Source organism: Pristiophorus japonicus, chromosome 17 (genome assembly GCF_044704955.1).
Source record: "Pristiophorus japonicus isolate sPriJap1 chromosome 17, sPriJap1.hap1, whole genome shotgun sequence".
NCBI lineage: Eukaryota > Metazoa > Chordata > Chondrichthyes > Pristiophoridae > Pristiophorus > Pristiophorus japonicus.
Genome location: NC_091993.1, coordinates 12,898,750 through 12,920,007, shown reverse-complemented (window position 1 = coordinate 12,920,007; position 21,258 = coordinate 12,898,750). Strand labels below are relative to the sequence as shown.

General features: G+C 44.6%; 2 protein-coding genes across 4 annotated transcripts in view; one reads left to right on the top strand and one right to left on the bottom strand.

Moving 5' to 3' along the window:
* Positions 1–21,258, bottom strand: part of galk2 (galactokinase 2) — a 166,215-nt gene that overhangs the window by 14,222 nt on the left and 130,735 nt on the right. For both annotated transcript variants that reach the window (XM_070858393.1, XM_070858394.1), the window contains exon 9: positions 12,854–13,055. In XM_070858393.1, coding sequence (XP_070714494.1) covers positions 12,854–13,055 — 202 coding nt within the window. The remainder of the gene's footprint in view (positions 1–12,853; positions 13,056–21,258) is intronic.
* LOC139227553 (protein FAM227B-like) overlaps positions 1–21,258 on the top strand; it is a 408,664-nt gene that overhangs the window by 318,103 nt on the left and 69,303 nt on the right. The window lies entirely within an intron of this gene.

The window sequence follows — 21,258 nt, the reverse complement described above, 5'->3', positions numbered from 1 at the left end:
TCAAATGTTGATATTGTGCCTCTTATTCGCAAGTGCAGATCATTTTTATATACAAAGTGCGATAGTCCAAACACTGATCCCTTGGGGAAACACCACTGTTTACATCCTTGCCATCTAAAAAAGCATTTATTAACCACTTTGTTCCGCTTCCTGTTCTTTAACCAACTTCCTATCCCTGCTGTCATAGCCCTTTAATTCCTTGTGCCTTCATTTTATCAACAAGCCTCCTATGCAGAACCTTTTGAAAATCCACAAACATAACTTGGCTGGCGAGTTTAGAACTAGGGATCATAGTCTCAGAATAAGGGGTTGGCCATTTAGGACTGAGATGAGGAGACATTTCTTCACTCAAAGGGTTGTGAATCTTTGGAATTCTCTACCCCAGAGAGCTGCAGATATTGAGCATAGTCAAGGCAGATTGATAGATTTTTGGATACTAAGGAAACCAAAGGGATATGGGGATAGTACGGGAAGATGGAATTGAGGTATATGATCAACCATGATCGTATTGAATGGCGGAGCATGCTCAAAGGGCCGGATAGCTGACTTCTGCTCCTATTTCTTATGTTCTTATAACTTCCACAGCATTTTCTTTATCAATACAAATTATTTCCGTAAAGAATTTCACTCAATTTGTCACACAATTTGGCTTTTATAAATCCATGCTAGTTGTCCTTAATTAACCTTCGTCCTTCTAGGCAAGTATTAGTTTTATCTCATATTACGGCCTCTGGGAGCTTATGGACTGCCAAGGTTAGGCTGACTGATATGTAGTTATGTGGTTTACCATTTCTCCCTTCATGAACAGAGGTGTTAACATTGGCAATCCTCCAGTCCTCAGGCACGAGGATGTTTGAAAGATTGTAGTCAGAGGGGCCAAGAGAGTGGCCAGGAGGGAGATGGCATTAGGAGGAGGGTGAGGGATGCTGCCCTCACACTTCCCTCCAAATACTGGGAGAGCAGCCTTTCCAACAAGAGCCTCCACAGGAGCCCGAGAATGAGGAAGACCAGGGAGATGGCCAGCAGGCAGCTACCTGGGGAGGTGACCAATGCAGACGTGGGGGAAAGAGGCCATATCCTCAAAAGAGTCTACAGACCTCAGTTCTCCTTCCTCCAGCTCACTGATGAGCAATGCCAGCGAAGGCTATGATTTCGGACAGATGTACTCTGGGAGCTCTGCACTGTCTTGAGAGAAGATCTGCAGCCACAAACAAGGCTCAGGACCGCCGTCACCATGGAGACCAAGGTCACAATCGCCTTGAATTTTTACGCCACCAGTTCTTGCCAGTCTGCCACTGCCGACATTGGCAACATCTCCCAATTCTCGACACATCAGTGCACCGGGCAGGTCATAGATGCACTGTACAGGAGAAGGGTCTAGTACATCTCCTTCCCGATGACAAGGGACAAACAGGTAAAGCGGCAGGCCGGATTTGCCTGAATGGCAGGCTTCCCGAGGGTGCAGGGTAACATTGACTGCACGCACATTGGGTTGAGGGCTCCACATCATCACCCCGAGATCTTTGTCAAACGCAAAGGCTTCCACTCGCTGAATGTGCAGCTCATGTGTGACCACCAGCGTCGAATCCTGGCAGTTGATGCGAGGTTCCCAGGCATGATACGTTCATTCTGCGCCAGACCAGAGTGCCTGCCGTCTTCACCGGCACAGATCAGAATTGCAGTTGGCTGCTTGGGGACAAGGGATATCTCCCGTCGACTTGGCTGCTCACTCCACTGCGGAACCCCAGGACAGTGCCAGAGCATGCATACAATGACACTCATTGTACCACCAGGTACATCATCGAGCAGTGCATAGGCATCCTTAAGCAGAGATTCCAGTGTCTGGACTGCTCTGGTGGCACCTTGCAGTACTTTCCTCAAATGGTCTCCATAATCGTCATGGTCTGCTGCATGCTGCATAACCTGCCCATCATGAGGGGACAGCCGCTGGAGGTCGATCCAGCAGTACCACCTGAGGAGGAGGAGGAGGCTCCCCATCGCCCCAGAGCTAGGAGGCATCATCCCCATCGCAACCCCAGATGGGAAGTGCAGCTGCATCTCATAGCGGCTTGCTTCAGATAATCCCATCAGCTCCCACTTTCAATGGCCATCGCAATGAGTGCCTTAACACAGAACTGCCCACTCCCAAATAAAACACCTGGACAAATACATGTGCCAAAAATACAGATTTATCCAATTATCCAAATCACTACAAAAACAGAACATAAAGGATATAACAACACTGTAATCATTTGTCACCCCTGTGCATCTCACTATAATATCTGTTACGCGTGACTACCCTAACACTACGCCTAACTATCATCCCTGTGGCTTTTCTTTTTCTTTATCAGTAAGTAACCTTTAGCATTGTTGTTGCTCAATTAGGTTAATCCAAGGGTTAAGTCATGGCAGGAGAGCAGGACACGTGTTATGCTCCTCCTGTACTATGTGGGAACTCAGGGACGCTTCTGGTGTCCCCGACGACAACGTGTGCGGGAAGTGTATCCACCTGCAGATCCTGACAGACCGCATTGCGGCACTGGATTCACTCTGGAGCATGCACGATGCTGAGAATGATGTGAATAGCACGTTTAGCGAGTTGGAATGGCAGTGAGAGCTGCGAGGAGGATGCTATGAGGCTGCAGAGTGACTTGGATAGGTTAGGTGAGTGGGCAAATGCATGGTAGATGAAGTATAATGTGGATAAATGTGAGGTTATCCACATTGGTGGTAAAAACAGAGAGACAGACTATTATCTGAATGGTGACAGATTAGGAAAAGGGGAGGTGCGACGAGACCTGGATGTCATGGTACATCAGTCACTGAAGGTTGGCATGCAGGTACAGCAGGCAGTTAAGAAGGCAAATGGCATGTTGGCCTTCATAGCGAGGGGATTGGAGTACAGGGGCAGGGATGTGTTACTACAGTTGTACAGGGCCTTGGTGAGGCCACACCTGGAGTATTGTGTACAGTTTAGGTCTCCTAACTTGAGGAAGGACGTTCTTGCTATTGAGGGAGTGCAGTGAAGGTTCACCAGACTGATTCCCGGGATGGCGGGACTGACATATCAAGAAAGACTGGATCAACTGGGCTTGTATTCACTGGAGTTCAGAAGAATGAGAGGGAATCTCATAGAAACGTTTAAAATTCTGACGGGTTTGGACAGGTTGGATGCAGGAAGAATGTTCCCAATGTTGGGGAAGTCCAGAACCAGGGGTCACAGTCTAAGGATAAGAGGTAAGCCATTTCGGACCGAGATGAGGAGAAACTTCTTCACCCAGAGAGTGGTGAACCTGTGGTATTCTCTACCATAGAAAGTTGTTGAGGCCAATTCACTAAATATATTCAAAAAGGAGTTAGATGTAGTCCTTACCATCAGGGGGATCAAGGGGTATGACGAGAAAGCAGGAATGGGGTACTGAATTTGCATGTTCAGCCATGAACTCATTGAATGACGGTGCAGGCTCGAAGGGCCGAATGGCCTACTCCTGCACCTTTTTCTATGTTTCTATGGTCTCACCGCAGGTAAAGGGTACACAGCCTTTACAGGGAATGGAAGACCAACAGGAAGAGCAGTGCAAGGAAGGTAGTGCAGGGGTCCACTGCGGTCATCCTCCTGCAAAACAGATACACCGCTTTGGGTACTGTTGAGGGGGATGACTCATCAGGGGAGGGCAGCAGCAGCCAAGTTCATGGCAACCGTGGGTGGCTCTGCTGCACAGGAGGGCAGGAAAAAAAGAGTGGGTGAGCTATAGTGGTAGGGGATTCTATTGTAAGGGGAATAGATAGAAACATAGAAACATAGAAAATAGCCCTTCTAGCCTGCACCGCCATTCAATGAGTTCATGGCTGAACATGAAACTTCAGTACCCCCTTCCTGCTTTCTCGCCATACCCCTTGATCCCCCGAGTAGTAAGGACTTCATCTAACTCCCTTTTGAATATATTTAGTGAATTGGCCTCAACTACTTTCTGTGGTAGAGAATTCCACAGGTTCACCACTCTCTGGGTGAAGAAGTTTCTCCTCATCTCGGTCCTAAATGGCTTACCCCTTATCCTTAGACTGTGACCCCTGGTTCTGGACTTCCCCAACATTGGGAACATTCTTCCTGCATCCAACCTGTCCAAACCCGTCAGAATTTTAAACGTTTCTATGAGGTCCCCTCTCACTCTTCTGAACTCCAGTGAATACAAGCCCAGTTGATCCAGTCTTTCTTGATAGGTCAGTCCCACCATCCCAGGAATCAGTCTGGTGAATCTTCGCTGCACTCCCTCAATAGCAAGAACGTCCTTCCTCAAAACTGTACGCAATACTCCAGGTGTGGCCTCACCAAGGCCCTATACAACTGTAGCAACACCTCTCTGCCCCTGTACTCAAATCCCCTCGCTATGAAGGCCAACATGCCATTTGCTTTCTTAACCGCCTGCTGTACCTGCATGCCAACCTTCAATGACTGATGTACCATGACACCCAGGTCTCGCTGCACCTTCCCCCTTCCTAATCTGTCACCATTCAGATAATAGTCTGTCTCTCTGTTTTTACCACCAAAGTGGATAACCTCACATTTATCCACATTATACTTCATCTGCCACGCATTTGCCCACTCACCTAACCTATCCAAGTCACTCTGCAGCCTCATAGCATCCTCCTCGCAGCTCACACTGCCACCCAACTTAGTGTCATCCGCAAATTTGGAGATACTACATTTAATTCCCTCGTCTAAATCATTAATGTACAATGTAAACAGCTGGGGCCCCAGCGCAGAACCTTGCGGTACCCCACTAGTCACTGCCTGCCATTCTGAAAAGTACCCATTTACTCCTACTCTTTGCTTCCTGTCTGACAACCAGTTCTCAATCCACGTCAGCACACTACCCCCAATCCCATGTGCTTTAACTTTGCACATTAATCTCCTGTGCGGGACCTTGTTGAAAGCCTTCTGAAAGTCCAAATATACCACATCAACTGGTTCTCCTTTGTCCACTTTACTGGAAACATCCTCAAAAAATTCCAGAAGATTTGTCAAGCATGATCTCCCTTTCACAAATCCATGCTGACTTGGACCTATCATGTCACCATTTTCCAAATGCGCTGCTATGACATCCTTAATAATTGATTCCATCATTTTACCCACTACTGAGGTCAGGCTGACTGGTCTATAATTCCCTGCTTTCTCTCTCCCTCCTTTTTTAAAAAGTGGGGTTACATTGGCTACCCTCCACTCGATAGGAACTGATCCAGAGTCAATGGAATGTTGGAAAATGACTGTCAATGCATCCGCTATTTCCAAGGCCACCTCCTTAAGTACTCTGGGATGCAGTCCATCAGGCCCTGGGGATTTATCGGCCTTCAATCCCATCAATTTCCCCAACACAATTTCCCGACTAATAAAGATTTCCCTCAGTTCCTCCTCCTTACTAGACCCTCTAACCCCTTTTATATCCGGAAGGTTGTTTGTGTCCTCCTTAGTGAATACTGAACCAAAGTACTTGTTCAATTGGTCTGCCATTTCTTTGTTCCCCATTATGACTTCCCCTGATTCTGACTGCAGGGGACCTACGTTTGTCTTTACTAACCTTTTTCTCTTTACATACCTATAGAAACGTTTGCAATCCACCTTAATGTTCCCTGCAAGCTTCTTCTCGTACTCCATTTTCCCTGCCCTAATCAAACCCTTTGTCCTCCTCTGCTGAGTTCTAAATTTCTCCCAGTCCCCAGGTTTGCTGCTATTTCTGGCCAATTTGTATGCCACTTCCTTGGCTTTAATACTATCCCTGATTTCCCTAGATAGCCACGGTTGAGCCACCTTCCCTTTTTTATTTTTACGCCAGACAGGAATGTACAATTGTTGTAATTCATCCATGCGGTCTCTAAATGTCTGCCATTGCCCATCCACAGTCAACCCGTTAAGTATCATTCGCCAATCTATCCTAGCCAATTCACGCCTCATACCTTCAAAGTTACCCTTCTTTAAGTTCTGGATAGGCGTTTCTGCAGCCGCAACCGAGACTCCAGGATGGTATGTTGCCTCCCTGATGTAAGGGTCAAGGATGTCTCGGAGCGGGAGCAGGACATTCTGAAAAGGGAGGGTGAACAGCCAGTTGTCGTGGTGCACATTGGTACCAACGATATAGGTAAAAAATGGGATGAGGTCCTACGAGATGAATTTAAGGAGCCATGAACTAAATTAAAAAGTAAGATCTCAAAAGTAGTAATCTCAGGATTGCTACCAGTGCCACGTGCTAGTCAGAGTAGGAATCGCAGGATAGCTCAGATGAACACGTGGCTTGAGGAGTGGTGCAGAATGGAGCGATTCAAATTCCTGGGGCATTGGAACCGGTTCTGGGGGAGGTGGGACCAGTACAAACCGGACAGTCTGCACCTGGGCAGGAACGGAACCAATGTCCTAGGGGGAGTGTTTGCTAGTACTGTTGGGGAGGAGTTAAACTAATATGGCAGGGGAACAGAAACCTATGCAGAGAGGCAGAGGGAAATAAAAGGGAGACAGAGGCAAAAGATAGAAAGGAGAATAGTAAAAGTGGAGGGCAGGGAATCCCAAGGCAAAAAACAAAAAGGGCCACATTACAGCAAAATTCTAAAGGGGCATGTTAAAAAGACAAGCCTGAAAGCTCTGTACCTCAATGCGAGGAGTATTTGGAATAAGGTGGACGAATTAACTGCGCAGATAGCAGTTAATGGATATGATGTAAGTGGCATCACAGAGACATGACTCCAGGGTAACCAAAGCTGGGAACTCAACATCCAGGGGTATTCAACATTTAGGAAGGATAGACAGAGAAGAAAAGGAGGCGGGGTGGCGTTGCTGGTTAAAGAGGAAATTAATGCAATAATAAGGAAGGACATTGGCTTGGATGATGTGGAATCGGTATGGGTGGAGCTGCGGAATACCAAAGGGCAGAAAACACTGGTGGGAGTTGTGCACAGGCCACCAAACAGTAGTAGTGAGGTTGGGGACAGCATCAAACAAGGAATAAGGGATGTGTGCAATAAAGGTACAGCAGTTATCATGGGCGACTTTAATTTACATATAGATTGGGCTAACCAAACTGGTAGCAACGCGGTAGAGGAGGATTTCCTGGAGTGTATTGGGGATGGTTTTCTTGACCAATATGTCGAGGAACCAACTAGAGAGCTGGCCATCCTAGACTGGGTGATGTGTGATGAGAAGGGACTAATTAGTAATCTTGTTGTGCAAGGCCCCTTGGGGAAGAGTAACCATAATATGGTAGAATTCTTTATTAAGATGGAGAGTGACACAGTTAATTCAGAAACTAGGGTCCTGAACTTAAGGAAAGCTAACTTCGACGGCATGAGGCGTGAATTGGCTAGAATAGACTGCCAAATGATACTTAAAGGGTTGACGGTGGATAGGCAATGGCAAACATTTATAGATCACATGGATGAGCTTCAACAATTGTACATCCCTGTCTGGAGTAAAAATAAAATAGCAAAGGTGGCTCAACCGTGGCTGACAAGGGAAATTTAGGATAGTGTTAGATCCAAGGAAGAGGCATATAAATTGGCCAGAAAAAGCAGCAAACCTGAGGACTGGGAGAAATTTAGAATTCAGCAGAGGAGGACAAAGGGTTTAATTAGGAGGGGGAAAATAGAGTACGAGAGGAAGCTTGCCGGGAACATAAAAACTGACTGCAAAAGCTTCTATAGATATGTGAAGAGAAAAAGATTAGTGAAGACAAACGTAGGTCCCTTGCAGTCGGACTCAGGTGAATTTATAATGGGGAACAAAGAAATGGCAGACCAATTGAACAAATACTTTGGTTCTGTCTTCACGAAGGAAGACACAAATGACCTTGCGGATGTACTAGGGAACTGAGGGTCGAGTGAGGAGGAGGAACTGAAGGATATCCTTATTAGGCGGGAAATTGTGTTGGGGAAATTGATGGGATTGAAGGCCGACAAATCTCCGGGGCCTGATTGTCTGCATCCCAGAGTACTTAAGGAGGTGGCCCTAGAAATAGTGGATGCATTGGTGATCATTTTCCAACAGTCTATCGACTCTGGATCAGTTCCTATGGACTGGAGAGTAGCTAATGTAATACCACTTTTTAAAAAAGGAGGGAGAGAGAAAACGGGAAATTATAGACCGGTTAGCCTGACATCAGTTGTGGGGAAAATGTTGGAATCAATTATTAAGGATGAAATAGCAGCGCATTTGAAGAGCAGTGATAGGATTGGTCCAAGTCAGCATGGATTTATGAAAGGGAAATCATGCTTGACAAATCTTCTGGAATTTTTTGAGGATGTAACTAGTAGAGTGGACAAGGGAGAACCAGTGGATGTGGTGTATTTGGACTTTCAAAAGGCCTTTGACAAGGTCCCACATAAGAGATTGGTGTGCAAAATCAAAGCACATGGTATTGGGGGTAATGCACTGGCGTGGATAGAGAATTGGTTGGCAGACAAGAAGCAGAGAGTCGGGATAAACGGGTCCTTTTCAGAATGGGAGGCAGTGAGTAGTGGAGTGCCGCAGGGCTCAGAGCTGGGACCCCAGCTCTTTGCAATATACATAAACGATTTGGATGAAGGAACTGAGTGTAATATCTCCAAGTTTATAGATGACACTAAACTGGGTGGCGGTGTGAGCTGCGAGGAGGATGCTAAGAGGCTGCAGGGTGATTTGGACAGGTTAGGTGAGTGGGCAAATGCATGGCAGATGTGAGGTTATCCACTTTGGTGGCAAAAACACGAAGGCAGAATATTATCTGAATGGTGGCAGATTAGGAAAAGGGGAGGTGCAACAAGACCTGGGTGTCATGGTTCATCAGTCATTGAAAGTTGGCATGCAGGTACAGCAGGCGGTGAAGAAGGCAAATGGCATGTTGGCCTTCATAATTAGGGGATTTGAGTATAGGAGCAGGGAGGTCTTACTGCAATTGTACAGGGCCTTGGTGAGGCCTCACCTGGAATATTGTGTTTAGTTTTGGTCTCCTAATCTGAAGAAGGACGTTCTTGCTATTGAGGGAGTGCAGCGAAGGTTCACCAGACTGATTCCAGGGATGGCTGGACTGACGTATGAGGAGAGACTGAATCAACTGGGCCTTTATACACTGGAGTTTAGAAGGATGAGAGGGGATCTCATAGAAACGTATAAGATTCTGACGGGATGGGACGGGACAGGTTAGATGCGGGAAGAATGTTCCCGATGTTGGGGAAGTCCAGAACCAGGGGACACAGGATAAGGGGTAGGCCATTTAGGACTGAGATGAGAAAATTCTTCACTGAGTTGTTAACCTGTGGAATCCCCTGCCGCAAAGAGTCGCTGATGCCAATTCATTGGATATATTAAAAAGGGAGTTAGATATGGCCCTTACGGCTAAAGGGATCAAGGGGTATGGAGAGAAAGCGGGAAAGGGGTACTGAGGTGAATGATCAGCCATGATCATATTGAATGGTGGTGCAGGCTCGAAGGGCCAAATTACCTACTTCCTGCATCTATTTTCTATGTTTCTATCATGGGTCCGGGAAGGCTGCTGTGGTTGTTGTCTGGGACCTACAGCTGTCTTTCTAGGACCGGGTACAGACTGGCCAGCACCCTCCTGGGACCTCCCCTGCAATCTCCCTCCATGCATTATGTACTGCCGGTCTGCCAGGTCTCTCTACGTCAGGAAACAGTATTCTTCTTCTGTCCTCCACACCGTCTCCAGCTCCATATCAGTGAACCTGTTGGCTCTCCTTGCACCTCTTACATCAGCCATCCTTCCAAACTCCTTCCCCCCTCAGGGCCTTCTGCAATCCCTGGCCGAGCAGCTGGCTCATTAGAAACCCTTAGCCATATGCTGAATTTCTCAGTGGTCATAACACTCAAATTAAGACATCCACGCTGCTGAAAAATCCACTTTGGAAGGGTTCATTCGTGCTGGAACCCATTTTTTCACTTTTGGAGCTGAATATAGGGTGGCCCAGCCATGAAAATGGCCACAAAAAGGTGGGGGAGCACCAGCTTTCCAACAGAACTGAATTTCAGGCCCAGAGTCTCTGCTATTTCCTCATTGAATCTTCTGAGTATTCAGGGCCTTTTCCACTTTGAGTTCCATCAATCTTTTCAGTACTATTTCTTTATCAACAATTATCCTTTTCAATTGTTTCACCTCTTTTGTACCCTTCTTGTTCATTCCCGTTAACACACCCTCCGTGAAAACTGAGTTAAAGTACTAATTTAGTATGATGTGTAAGAAGTGCTTCAGAGAAACTAAACTGATAAGAATATAAGAAATAGTATTAGGCAGTCCCTCGTATTGATGATGATCTGATTCCACATTAAAAAGGGATGAGTTCACAGGTGTTTCAATGAGGGACCTGACATTCTCGGGTTCCTGAACTACATGCTGAAGGGTGGAAGATGCCTGTGTGTGTATTCTTTTAACGTGGGATGGCCGTTGCACACCAGCCACCACACAGAGCTTGACAGAGCTAGGTCTTGATCCAGTCGCAAGGGTTAACCAAGACGACTGGAGACCAAGCTCTGCTGCACGGACCTAGTGCGCACGCATGCTCCTATTATCCATAGATCGCAGTGTGGGCTGGCCCGTGCTGCCCCTGGGCCCTCGCCTCTCCTGGGCCCCGAACCCTTGCCTCTCCTGAGCCCTGGCAGGAGTAGGCTACACGACCCCTCGAGCCTGCTCTACAATTCAATAAGCTCATGGCTGATCGGATCTTGGCCTCAACTCCACTTTCCTGCCAGTTCCCCATAACCCTTGACTCCCCTTAGTTCATGAATCAAGAATCTTTCTATTTCAGCGTTGAATACATTCAATGACTGCTTCCACAACTCTCTCTGGGGTAGAGAATTCCAAAGATTCACAACCCTCTGCGAGAAGAAATTCCTCCTCATCTCTGTCTTAAATAGGCGACCCCTTATTCTGAAACTATGACCCCCCCTAGTTCTAGATTCCCCCCTGAGGGGAAACATCCTCTCAACATCTACCCTGTCAAGCCCCCTCAGAATCTTATGTTTCAATAAGTTCACCTCTCATTCTTCTCAACTCTAATGTGCAGGCCCAACCTGCTCAACCTTTCCTCATAAGACAACCCCTTCATCCCAGGAATCAATCTAGTGAACCTGCTCTGAACTTCCTCCAATGCAAGTATATCCCTCCTTAAATAAGGAGATCAAAACTAATTTCTCCAGATCAGTTGTGAAAACCAAGTTTATTTGCTTCACACCTAGTCAACGCCATGTGGAAGAAAGAAAGACCCTGTAACAGTGTGAACCTGTCTCTGGCGTGTAACTGATGTTTAGGTAGTATAATTGTACTTTAAGATATTCATATAATTCCGAATTTCATATAATTCTGTTTAACGTATCCTAACTGTCAGATGTATAACTGAGAAGTTATGCTACAGGCTGATTTGCTGATATTTTCACTGTATGAATGAGATTGGGACTTCAGTGTACAATTCAGAGTTAATTATTAATCCTGAGCAGAGTTGCTTCTGCACATTTCCCTATAAGTCTATATTTCTAGCCTGTAGCATAGCTTCTCAGGAACAGATGGCTCCGAAATGGTTGCTCTTAAGTGGCAGTGCCTACTGTCTGCAACAGAGCCACCATGGGCTGCATGTGGTGGTTCCCGTAACTTCTGTCACCCAATAAGCCTAAACAAGTAGAGAGGCACCAAGGGTCTTCATGACAGTGATTAAACTGGCAATTTTTAAACACAATGAAAAAGTGTGATTATACTTTTCTGTGTAAAGATGGTGTACTTTGAACAAAACGTATTCCCCTATACTTTCCTTCCCCTTTAAGTATTTTTGGACAAATATATCCCACTTAGATTGTGAATATTTAGGAAATCGGTGAAATTTTACCTAATCTAGGCAAATTGACACAGCCCTAATACACAAACTCATTGGGCCTGAATTTGCGGTCGGAGGCTTCCCGCGAGCGGATGCCTCCAACCTGCAAAAAATCTACGAACTTTTCTGATGGGCCCAGAGGTTCAGACACTTGCACTCCTGGGCCTCTCTCTAGGCGTAAGCCTGTGCAGAGGCCCACGTATCCCAGGGGTACATGAGGTTCGCAAGCACCCCTGGAGGGATCACGTGGGCCAGCCCAATCAATGAAAGGGGGTCCCCATTCATACTTATGGGGTTCCGTGTACGGAACCTTCCAAAATACATGCACACATGAAATAATTTTTAAAACATCACATATTGAAAATTAATCAAAATGGCATTTAACTAAATATTTAAAACAAAAATTAAATGTTTTGAAAAATAAATGTACATATTTTAAAGGGTCTAAAATACTTATTTTACATGTGTTGTAATGGTTAAATGAATGAAAAAAATGTATTTTTATGTCTTACGCTGGTAAACCAGGTGTAAGGATTTCACGGGCATTCACAGAGCAGAAGTTGGGCAAATTGCCTAACTCTCCTTTCACGAAGGCCCTTTTCCCAGAAATGCATGCGATCTGTCAAGAAGATTCTTGACAGATTGCAAGTTCTGGGTTTAGGTGCATGCCCTTCGCAAATTCCAGCCCATTACCTTCAATTGGAGCTGCTTGTGTTTCTACACTTTTTCTGACCAGTCCCTTTATTCCAAGAGTAGTTTTCATGCTGACTTCATAATTGAAGTATTGTGGTTGCATTGATACTAAACAGACATATTGTAAGATCATGCTATGAATCCTGTGCCTAAATTTCTTCTCCAACAAACGGAGATAACATGAGTCCTTATTTGTGGTTTCTCGAATTGTTGGATATAAACAAAATCCTGATTTTTATCATTTAAAATGTGAAACAAAACATTCCTATGTATAATTAACAGACAACCAACTAACCAAGCCTTTTTTTTTTGGAAAACTTACATACAGATGTCCACCAGCTGATCAAGTTGCGGACAGCTGCACTCGTACATATCCCTACAGCTGACATGGCTTTGATTCATCAGATCTCCCAACAGTTGTAATGCATTGGCAGGTGTCTCGTCACAAACTCTCTTGAATTGTAGAACTCGTTTGGCTTCACTGTAAACATGCTTAGCACGCTGGTAAAGTTTAAATGATGTCACTGGGTAGAAGAGAAATATTTAATATTTAATAAACAACATGGAAAAATTCATTCATGCAATAACTTGCCCATTAACCTTTGATTTCAAACAATTGAAAACATTACTATGGTTGTTCAAATGACAACTGAAGCTAAATATGGTGACCATAAAATAAAGCAAAGTAATCTTTTCTAACTTGATTGTGACTCAGACTGACCAGGGTTCAATTCCAGCTGTGCATTGCTATTATGAAAAAATGGTTCATTAAAATTTGTTGCCTCTTTAGAATAATTTCCCCTACCATGTGATTCTTATAATAGATTTTGGCAGTCAAACCTCAGTATGTAGTAAACTTGAATCTACTATCTTAAATTGAATTCCTTGATATCTCTGAAAAGCCCATGACTGGGGAAAATTTGCATTGTTTTAACATTTGTGAGGCTGAAGCTAACCAAAGAACATTCTTACAGTCTTAGCATAATATTACACAGACATGAGCAAAATGGTTGCATAACACATAAGTAACAAATCTATTCAGTCATATCTAATCAGTTGTGGTTCAGTGGGTAACACTCTCGCCTCCGAGTCAGAAGGTTGTGGGTTTAAGTCACACTCCAGAGTCTTGAGCACATAAATCTAGGCTGACAGCCCTGTGCAGTACTGAGGGAGTGCTGCACTGTGGGAGTTGCTATCTTTCTGATAAGACGTTAAACCACGACCCTATCTACTCTCTCCAGTGGACACAAAAGATCCCATAGCACTATTTCAAGGAAGAGCAGAGACGTTACCCCCGGTGTCCTGGCCAATTTTTATCCCTCAATCAACATCACTAAAAACAGATTATTTGGTCATTATCACATTGCTATTTGTGGGAGCTTGCTTGTGTGCAAATTGGCTGCCACGTTTCCTACATTACAACAGTGACTACACTTCAAAAGTACTTCATTGGCTGTTAGTGCTTTGCGACGTTTGGTGGTCGTGAAAGGCTCTATATAAATGCAAGTCATTCTTTATTGTACTACAATGGGATAAAGAATGCATTCTGGTTAGACTCCAACTTAATATGTGTGTGAAATACTTTATATTAAAAAGGTAAAGAACAGTTTTGTTTCTACATAGCACTTTCATCACAGCAGTGAACTACTTTTAGGGCTTCCATTTCCCAGGGAGATGGGAGGTGAAATACAAGCAATGATTTTTGTGTGTACAACAATATGTATATAGTAATCAAGATTCTGACATGCAGACAGGGTTATTATTATGAATACCATTTGCTAATCAAGGAAGTGGAGAAGAGGAAAGCTGATATGCTCACAGGTTCATAGATGATATGTGGTTGGTATTGGGTTCAGTAGGGGAGGAAGTTGAAGGTGGAAACCATGCAAAAGCAACACAGAGCTGAAATTCTGTGGGACCGGCCTCCCGGGATGCACCCATGGGCGACCTCTGCTCCTGATCCCATCAATATGCGCAGTCAGGGAGAGGTCATCTTATCTAAACATTGCCAGACGATATACATGCCCAGCTGACAGAGGATGCCAGTATTTGCTATGGAGGCTAACTACTTCAGGGAATGCTGGACATTCCCAAAACAATCGTGGAAAATAAACTATGATGTTGAGTATGCAAGATAGAATATATTCAAGAAAAATTGCCTGTTGTCCATCTTGGTGGCTCTGCCCTCACTATATCTGATTATAGCCAAAGTACCTGGAACAATGAGTGTCCTTATCCCTGGTAATCTGGTAACTGGTGGGCTAACATCAGAAATGACCATGAAAGCCACTGGATTGTTGTTTAAAAAACTGGTTCCAATATGTCCTTCAGGGAAGGGAATCTGCCACTCCTGCCTAGTCTGAGCTACGTGTCACACCAGCCCTGCAATATTTGGTTGACTTTAAATGCTTTCATGGCAATTAGGAATGGACAATTGCAACCTTGTCAGCGCCATCCACATCCTGAAAACACATTTAAAAAAAGTAAATACTGGCAAATAAACTAATGTAAATATCTAGAAATTATGTTGCCGATATTAGTGGATGGGCATTTAGCATGCTCATATGACATTTCTCTGCTATTTTAACACAGGTGTTGACCAGTTTATTTTAAGTGAGATACACATCTCGCTAAAATAAGGGGACAGAGGAATGTCATACAAGACCATTAATCATTCATCTGCTGATACTGTACAGTCATTTCCAGGTTGAGGAGATGAAACAATGTAAGAAAAATGTAAACCACAATTAAATGATATATCTAAATGTCAGAAACATTCAGTTTTAAAAGCTAACAGAACCACCCCCCCACCCCCAACAAAGTCAGAAAATCATGCTGGGAGCTTGTTTTGTTCCGGTGTGATTTGCTGCGAGCATAAATGAGAAGTTAATGACAGAAAATAGGACAAATTAAGTCACCACATCATTACTGCATCATTTGGGACAAGCACTTCCACCATCACCAGAAAATTGGACGGACATATTAAAATGGACAGAGATCTGAAAATCGGGTGTATTCATTGGGAAATCTAGGTTAAAGGGTCATACATGTTTCATAGAAACATAGAAAATAGGTGCAGGAGTAGGCCATTCGGCCCTTCGAGCCTGCACCACCATTCAGTAAGATCATGGCTGATCATTCACCTCAGTACCCCTTTCCTGCTTTCTCTCCATACCCACTGATCCTTTTAGCCTTAAGGGCCATATCTAACTCCCTCGAATAATCTACCACGCAGCATAGAAGAGGCAAAAAATAGTGTTGTTCAAAGTGCAATTGGAAGGAAGGTGCGCACATCTCTATCGAGGCTGTCTAATTTTTCATCCATTAATCAAAATGGATTTTTATAAAAGGACGTGCAACTATATTCTGCTAAATCCGTGTTTAGAGCACTGAACTGTTGGTTCATTATTTGAGGGGGCAAGTGGTAGGGATGCAAGATTAGAGGTAATCGGCTGGATTTTCGAGGGGCTTGCGACCGGGTTTTCGCCGTGTTTTGACCCTCTGCGGCGAAAACCCGGTCACTAAGCCTGGTCACGGTCCTCGGCTCCTTGTTTGCGGCGGTACCGCCGGGGAGAGCTGCACCGGATGTGTAACGACTCTGATTGTGTTACCGTCCGAGTTTCGGCACTCACCCGACCTGTACGCCGTGCCCAGAAGACCGACAGGTAAAATCTAGCCGTGCAGCCCTGCCGGCAGCGGTAAGTTGGAAAACCTGAAAAAAAGGCAAGTTAAAGTTTTTGGGCTCAATTTTCCCCAAAGCTGTTTTTTAGCGTCCTTGAAGAGTTACACCCGTTTTTTGGGGCCCTAAGTACGCCAAAAAAAAATCTTCCAAGTTTCCCTGTTTGATGTCTTCATTTTGGCGCCACCTAGCCTGTCGTTTAGTTTTGGCACTGGAACCTTGATCGCCGCCAAAAAGATCAGGTTGCCACGGTAACCAGGGACACAATGCGAACTGAGGCTTGAAAGTGACGCTTACAGCCAGCTCTCGGCAACCTGCACAAGCACATTAAACATTGCGGCAACTTACCTCCATTAAATTATTAAAGTCTCTCCCCCACCCCCATGCTGGTGCTGGTCCCAGCACTTATCCCTGGCCAAATGGCCTCCCGGTCCCCACACCTATCCCAGGCCAAATGGCCTCCTCCCTCCCGGTCCCTGCTCCTAACTATACCCGAAAGGCTTCCCCCCTCTCTCTTCCACTGCTGCTGCTGCTGTCCGGGCATCTGCTGCACTGATTTACTTACCTTGCACCGATTTTCCTAACTCACCAGAAGGTTTTTCTACAGAGGCCACACACGCCGGCCTAAAAAGAAATGGAGTAACTCCGAGCTGGCCAAACTTGCCTAACTGGCCAGAATTGGCGCGGGTGGCAGGTTATGCTCTCAAAAAAAAAACTAACCTAAAAAAATCGTAACTAACTGTAAATTGATTGGGGAAACTTGTATTTTTTTTAAAAACTTAGGCCAAATAAAACGGCGCACGCCAAAAAAACAGCCCAAATCATTGGGGAAAATTGAGCCCTTTATTTTTTTGCAGCAATTTGTTAGGTAAGGGTCTTGGTAATGTTTTTTTGATTTTTTTTTCATCCTCCCAAGGCCTCTCTCGCAACGCTCCCGGCCCCACACTAAAGTTGACGAGGATCGTGTTTTTGCGCCGCGAATGATAGTGCAACATCTCCCTTTGCGCTGGCGCAGACCCCAAGTGCCTAAAGTTAAGCCTTAAATCGGTAATGCAGCAAAAATGGTAAATTTCACATATCGTTTACATTTTCGCCCAAAACCAGAGAAACACGAAAATCCAGTCCAATGAATAGAAAATGAACTGTTACACTGTTGGGTGCTTACTATAGACCCCCAAATAGTGAGAAGCAGATAGAGGAGCAAATCTGTAGGCAAATATCAGAGAAATGTAAAAATAATAGTTGGGGACTTCAGTTACCCTACCTTACTGGGGGGGAAAGTGTAAAGGGCAAGCAGGGTGAGGAATTCCTAAAATGTGTGCTGGTGAACATTCTTAATCAGTATGTTTCTAGCCCAATGAGGAAGGAAGCAGTGCTGGATCTAGTTCTAGGGAATGAAGTAGGGCAAGTGATGTGTGTTTCAGTGGGGGAACACCTGGATAATAATGATCATAATATAATTAGTTTTAAAGTAGTTACAGAAATGGACAAAGAAAAATCAACAGTGAAAATATCCAAACTGGATGAGAGCCAATTTCAGTGATTTGACAAGGGATCTAGCACAGGTGGACTGGAAACAAGAATGGCCACAAAAAAAAAGCAGTAAATGCGCAATGGCAGGCCTTTAAGATGGAAATAGTTCAGGTACAAACCAAACATATTCCCATAAGGAGGAAAGATAGGGCATAAAAAGCTAGAGCTCCCTGGATAACGAAAGAAATAGAGACTAAAATAAAACAGAGACGTTTCCACTTGTGGGCAAGACCACAACTAGGAGTCATAAACAGAAGATAATCATTAATAATGCCAATAGGGAATTCAGGAGAAACTTCTTTACCCAGAGCGTAACTGTGGAACTCGCTACCATATGGAATAGGTAAGGCGATTAGCATAGATGCATTTAAGGGGCAGCTACATTAAACACGAGGGAGAAAGAAGTAGAAAGATATGTTGATGGGGTTAGATGAAAGGTGGGAGGAGGTGTTGTTGAGCATAAACAGCGACACAGTTACCTGTTGGGCCATATGGCCTGTTTCTGTGCTGTAAATACTATGTAAGATTATACAAGAAAAAGGTTTAGACAATTGTAAACTACCGAATACAGTAGAAAACCAGCCAGAATACAGGGCCCAACATTGGCCATGACTTGCATCAATTTTTTTTGGAGTAAGTTGTTTTTTCTGGCGTAAGTTATAAAATGCCATTTCCCCCAAAAAAATTTGCTACAGAGCAAGTCAGTTAGGTACGATTTTTTTTATACCACTTTGACCAGCTAAAACTTACTCCAAATCCACTTAGGTCAGCGTATGTGGCCAGCTCTGAAAAACCTTGCGGGCAGTTAAGAAAAAGCAGCGCACATTCGGCAGACATAGGGCAGGGAAGGGAACTGGAGAGGACCTCAACAACCAAGCAGCAAACATTAAGAAAAAGCTCAAAACATTAAAATACAATTTAAAAAAAATATAGTAAATCCTACCTTATCTTTAAAGTCTGCCTGGGAAGACGTGCACTGGAGGAATCACAGCTCCTGGGTGTGGAAGTCTCATCTCTCCGCCCCCCGCCCCCCCGCAAAACTCTCCTCCTCCCCCCCCCAAAAAAAACCTCTCCTCCTCCCCTCCCCCAAAAAATCTCCTCCTTCCCCCCAATCAAAAGTTTAAAGCACAGCCACACAAGCACAGCCACTAAATAAAAAATAAAAGCAAAGCCCTTAACTGCCCGGGAACTCAGCGGGCCGGCCGGCTGGTGCAGAAGTCCACTCGGCCGGGGATAGGGTGTAGCGAGATCGGGCGTCCCTTCGGCCTGGGATAGGGGCTGCGAGCATCGGGTCCTGCTCACAGCCCACAAGACGCGCTGGGAGGGCAGGAGCATGGGCGCAGCCCTCACTGAGCATGCGCGCAGGTGCCGGCAGTGTTGCTCCGGCCCCCTCTTCAGCCTCCATGCCACGCCGGGACTCCAGAGACTCCGAAGAGCGGCCAGGATGGGGTCCCTTTTTTCTGGCGCCCTTTCCAGCGCGCAAAGTCAGCGCGCTTCAGGTCAGTGCGCCGGAAAACGGCTTGGGCAATGGTGGGCCCAGAGAGAGTACAGGGGAAATTTAAAAAGGATATAAGGAGGGCAAAGAGAGAATATAAGAAAAGATTAGCAGGTAACATAAAAAGGAACTAAAACATATTTTATAAACATCTAAAAAGTAAGAGGATAGTTAAAGGTGGGGCCAATTAGGAATAATGAAGGAAATCTTATTGTGGAGGCAGAGGGCGTGACTATGGGTACTGAATGAGTACTTTGCATCCGTCTTCACAAAAGAAGAGGATGAAGTTAATTTTGCAGTGGAGGAACAGGGAATAGAGATATTGGACAGGATAAAGATAGGTAAAAAGGAGATGCTAAATAGGTTGGCATCTCTCAAAGTTAACAAGTCACCCGGTCCAGATGGAATATATCCTAGGTTGCTGAGGGAGGAAAGGGTGGAGATATAAGCAGAACCACAATCTTTCAATCATCCTTGGATATGGGAGTGGTGGCAGGAGACTGGAGGATTGCAAATGTTACCCCCATTCAAAAAGGAGGAACCTGGTAACTGAAAGCCAGTGAGTCCAATGTCAGTGATGGAAAATTTACTAGAGACCATTGTCTAGGACAAAATTAATTCTCGCTTGGAGAGCATAGGTGAAAACGGGACAGTCAGCACAGATTTGTTAAAGTCAAATCGTGTCTGTCTAACCTAATTGAATTACTTGATGAAGCAACAAAGAGGGCTGATCAAGGTAGTGCAGTAGATGTATATATGGACTTTCAAAATACATTTCATTAAAGTACCACATAACAGACTTATTCGGATAATATAATGGGATTAAAGGGACGGTGTTAACTTGGTATGGAACTGGCTGAGGGATATAAGCAGGGAGTAGTGAATGGATATTTTTCTGACTGAAGAGAAGTAGTATGCAGTGGGGTCCCCAGGCATTAGTATTTGACCCACTGATTTTCTTCTTATATATAAATGACCTGGATTTGGGTATAGGGAGTACAATTTTGAAGTTTGCGGATAATACAAAACTTGGCAATGTAGTGAATAGTGAGGAGGATAGCAGCAGATTTCAGGAGACATCGACATGTTTGTGAAATGCGCAGACACATGGCAGATACAATTTAATGAAGTGATGCACATCGGGAGAAACAACATGGAGAGACATTATAATCGAAATGGCATGATTATGAGAGGGGTGCGAGAGCAGAGGATGACACCAGGGATGAGTTATGTGGCGAGATTGGAGAAACTGGGATTGTTCTCCTTAGAGCAGAGAAGGTATTCAAAATTATGAGGGGTTTCGATAGAGCCGTAGGGAGAAACTTTCCTCTGGAAAGTGTGTCGGTAACCAAAGGTTACAGGTTTGAAATAATTGGCAAAAGAACTAGTAGGGAAATGACGAGAATTTTTTTTCCAAGAGAGTTGTTAAGATCTGGAATGCACTACCTGAAGGGGTGGTGGAAGTTGATTCCATAGGAAATTTCAAAAGGCAACTGAATATGTACCTGAAGAGGACTAATTAAACAACTATGGGGGAAAAGTTGGGGTGTGGGATTAAATTTCTATCAAAGAGCCGACACAGGCGCATTGGCCAAATGGCCTCCTCCTGTGCTGGAGGATTCTATGATTCTTAAAGACTTCTATAACACTGTGACCCAATTATTAAACAACCTTTACACTGGCTTATATACCAATAAATTCTTCAAAAGTTTATCAGTCAGTCTTTAACAAGGCACAAAGGAGCATTGATATAAACGATCATTTGAGCTTGTGTATTGCAGCACTCATGTTTGTATTTTTACCAGAACATGCCGTAAATGTACGGAAGGTTTTCCACCTGTCTGGATACCCCAGTAGATCAGATACATACTCTGCACAATAGGTTCTGTGACGGTGATGTTGGCTGACCAAAAGGACAGCTGTCAGCTCAAGCTTAAGATATGGAGGTATTGTACGCAAATAATATTGTTACAGGGTAATTAGAAAGAAAAGGAAATAACTGTTCTATTTAATGTTGCCC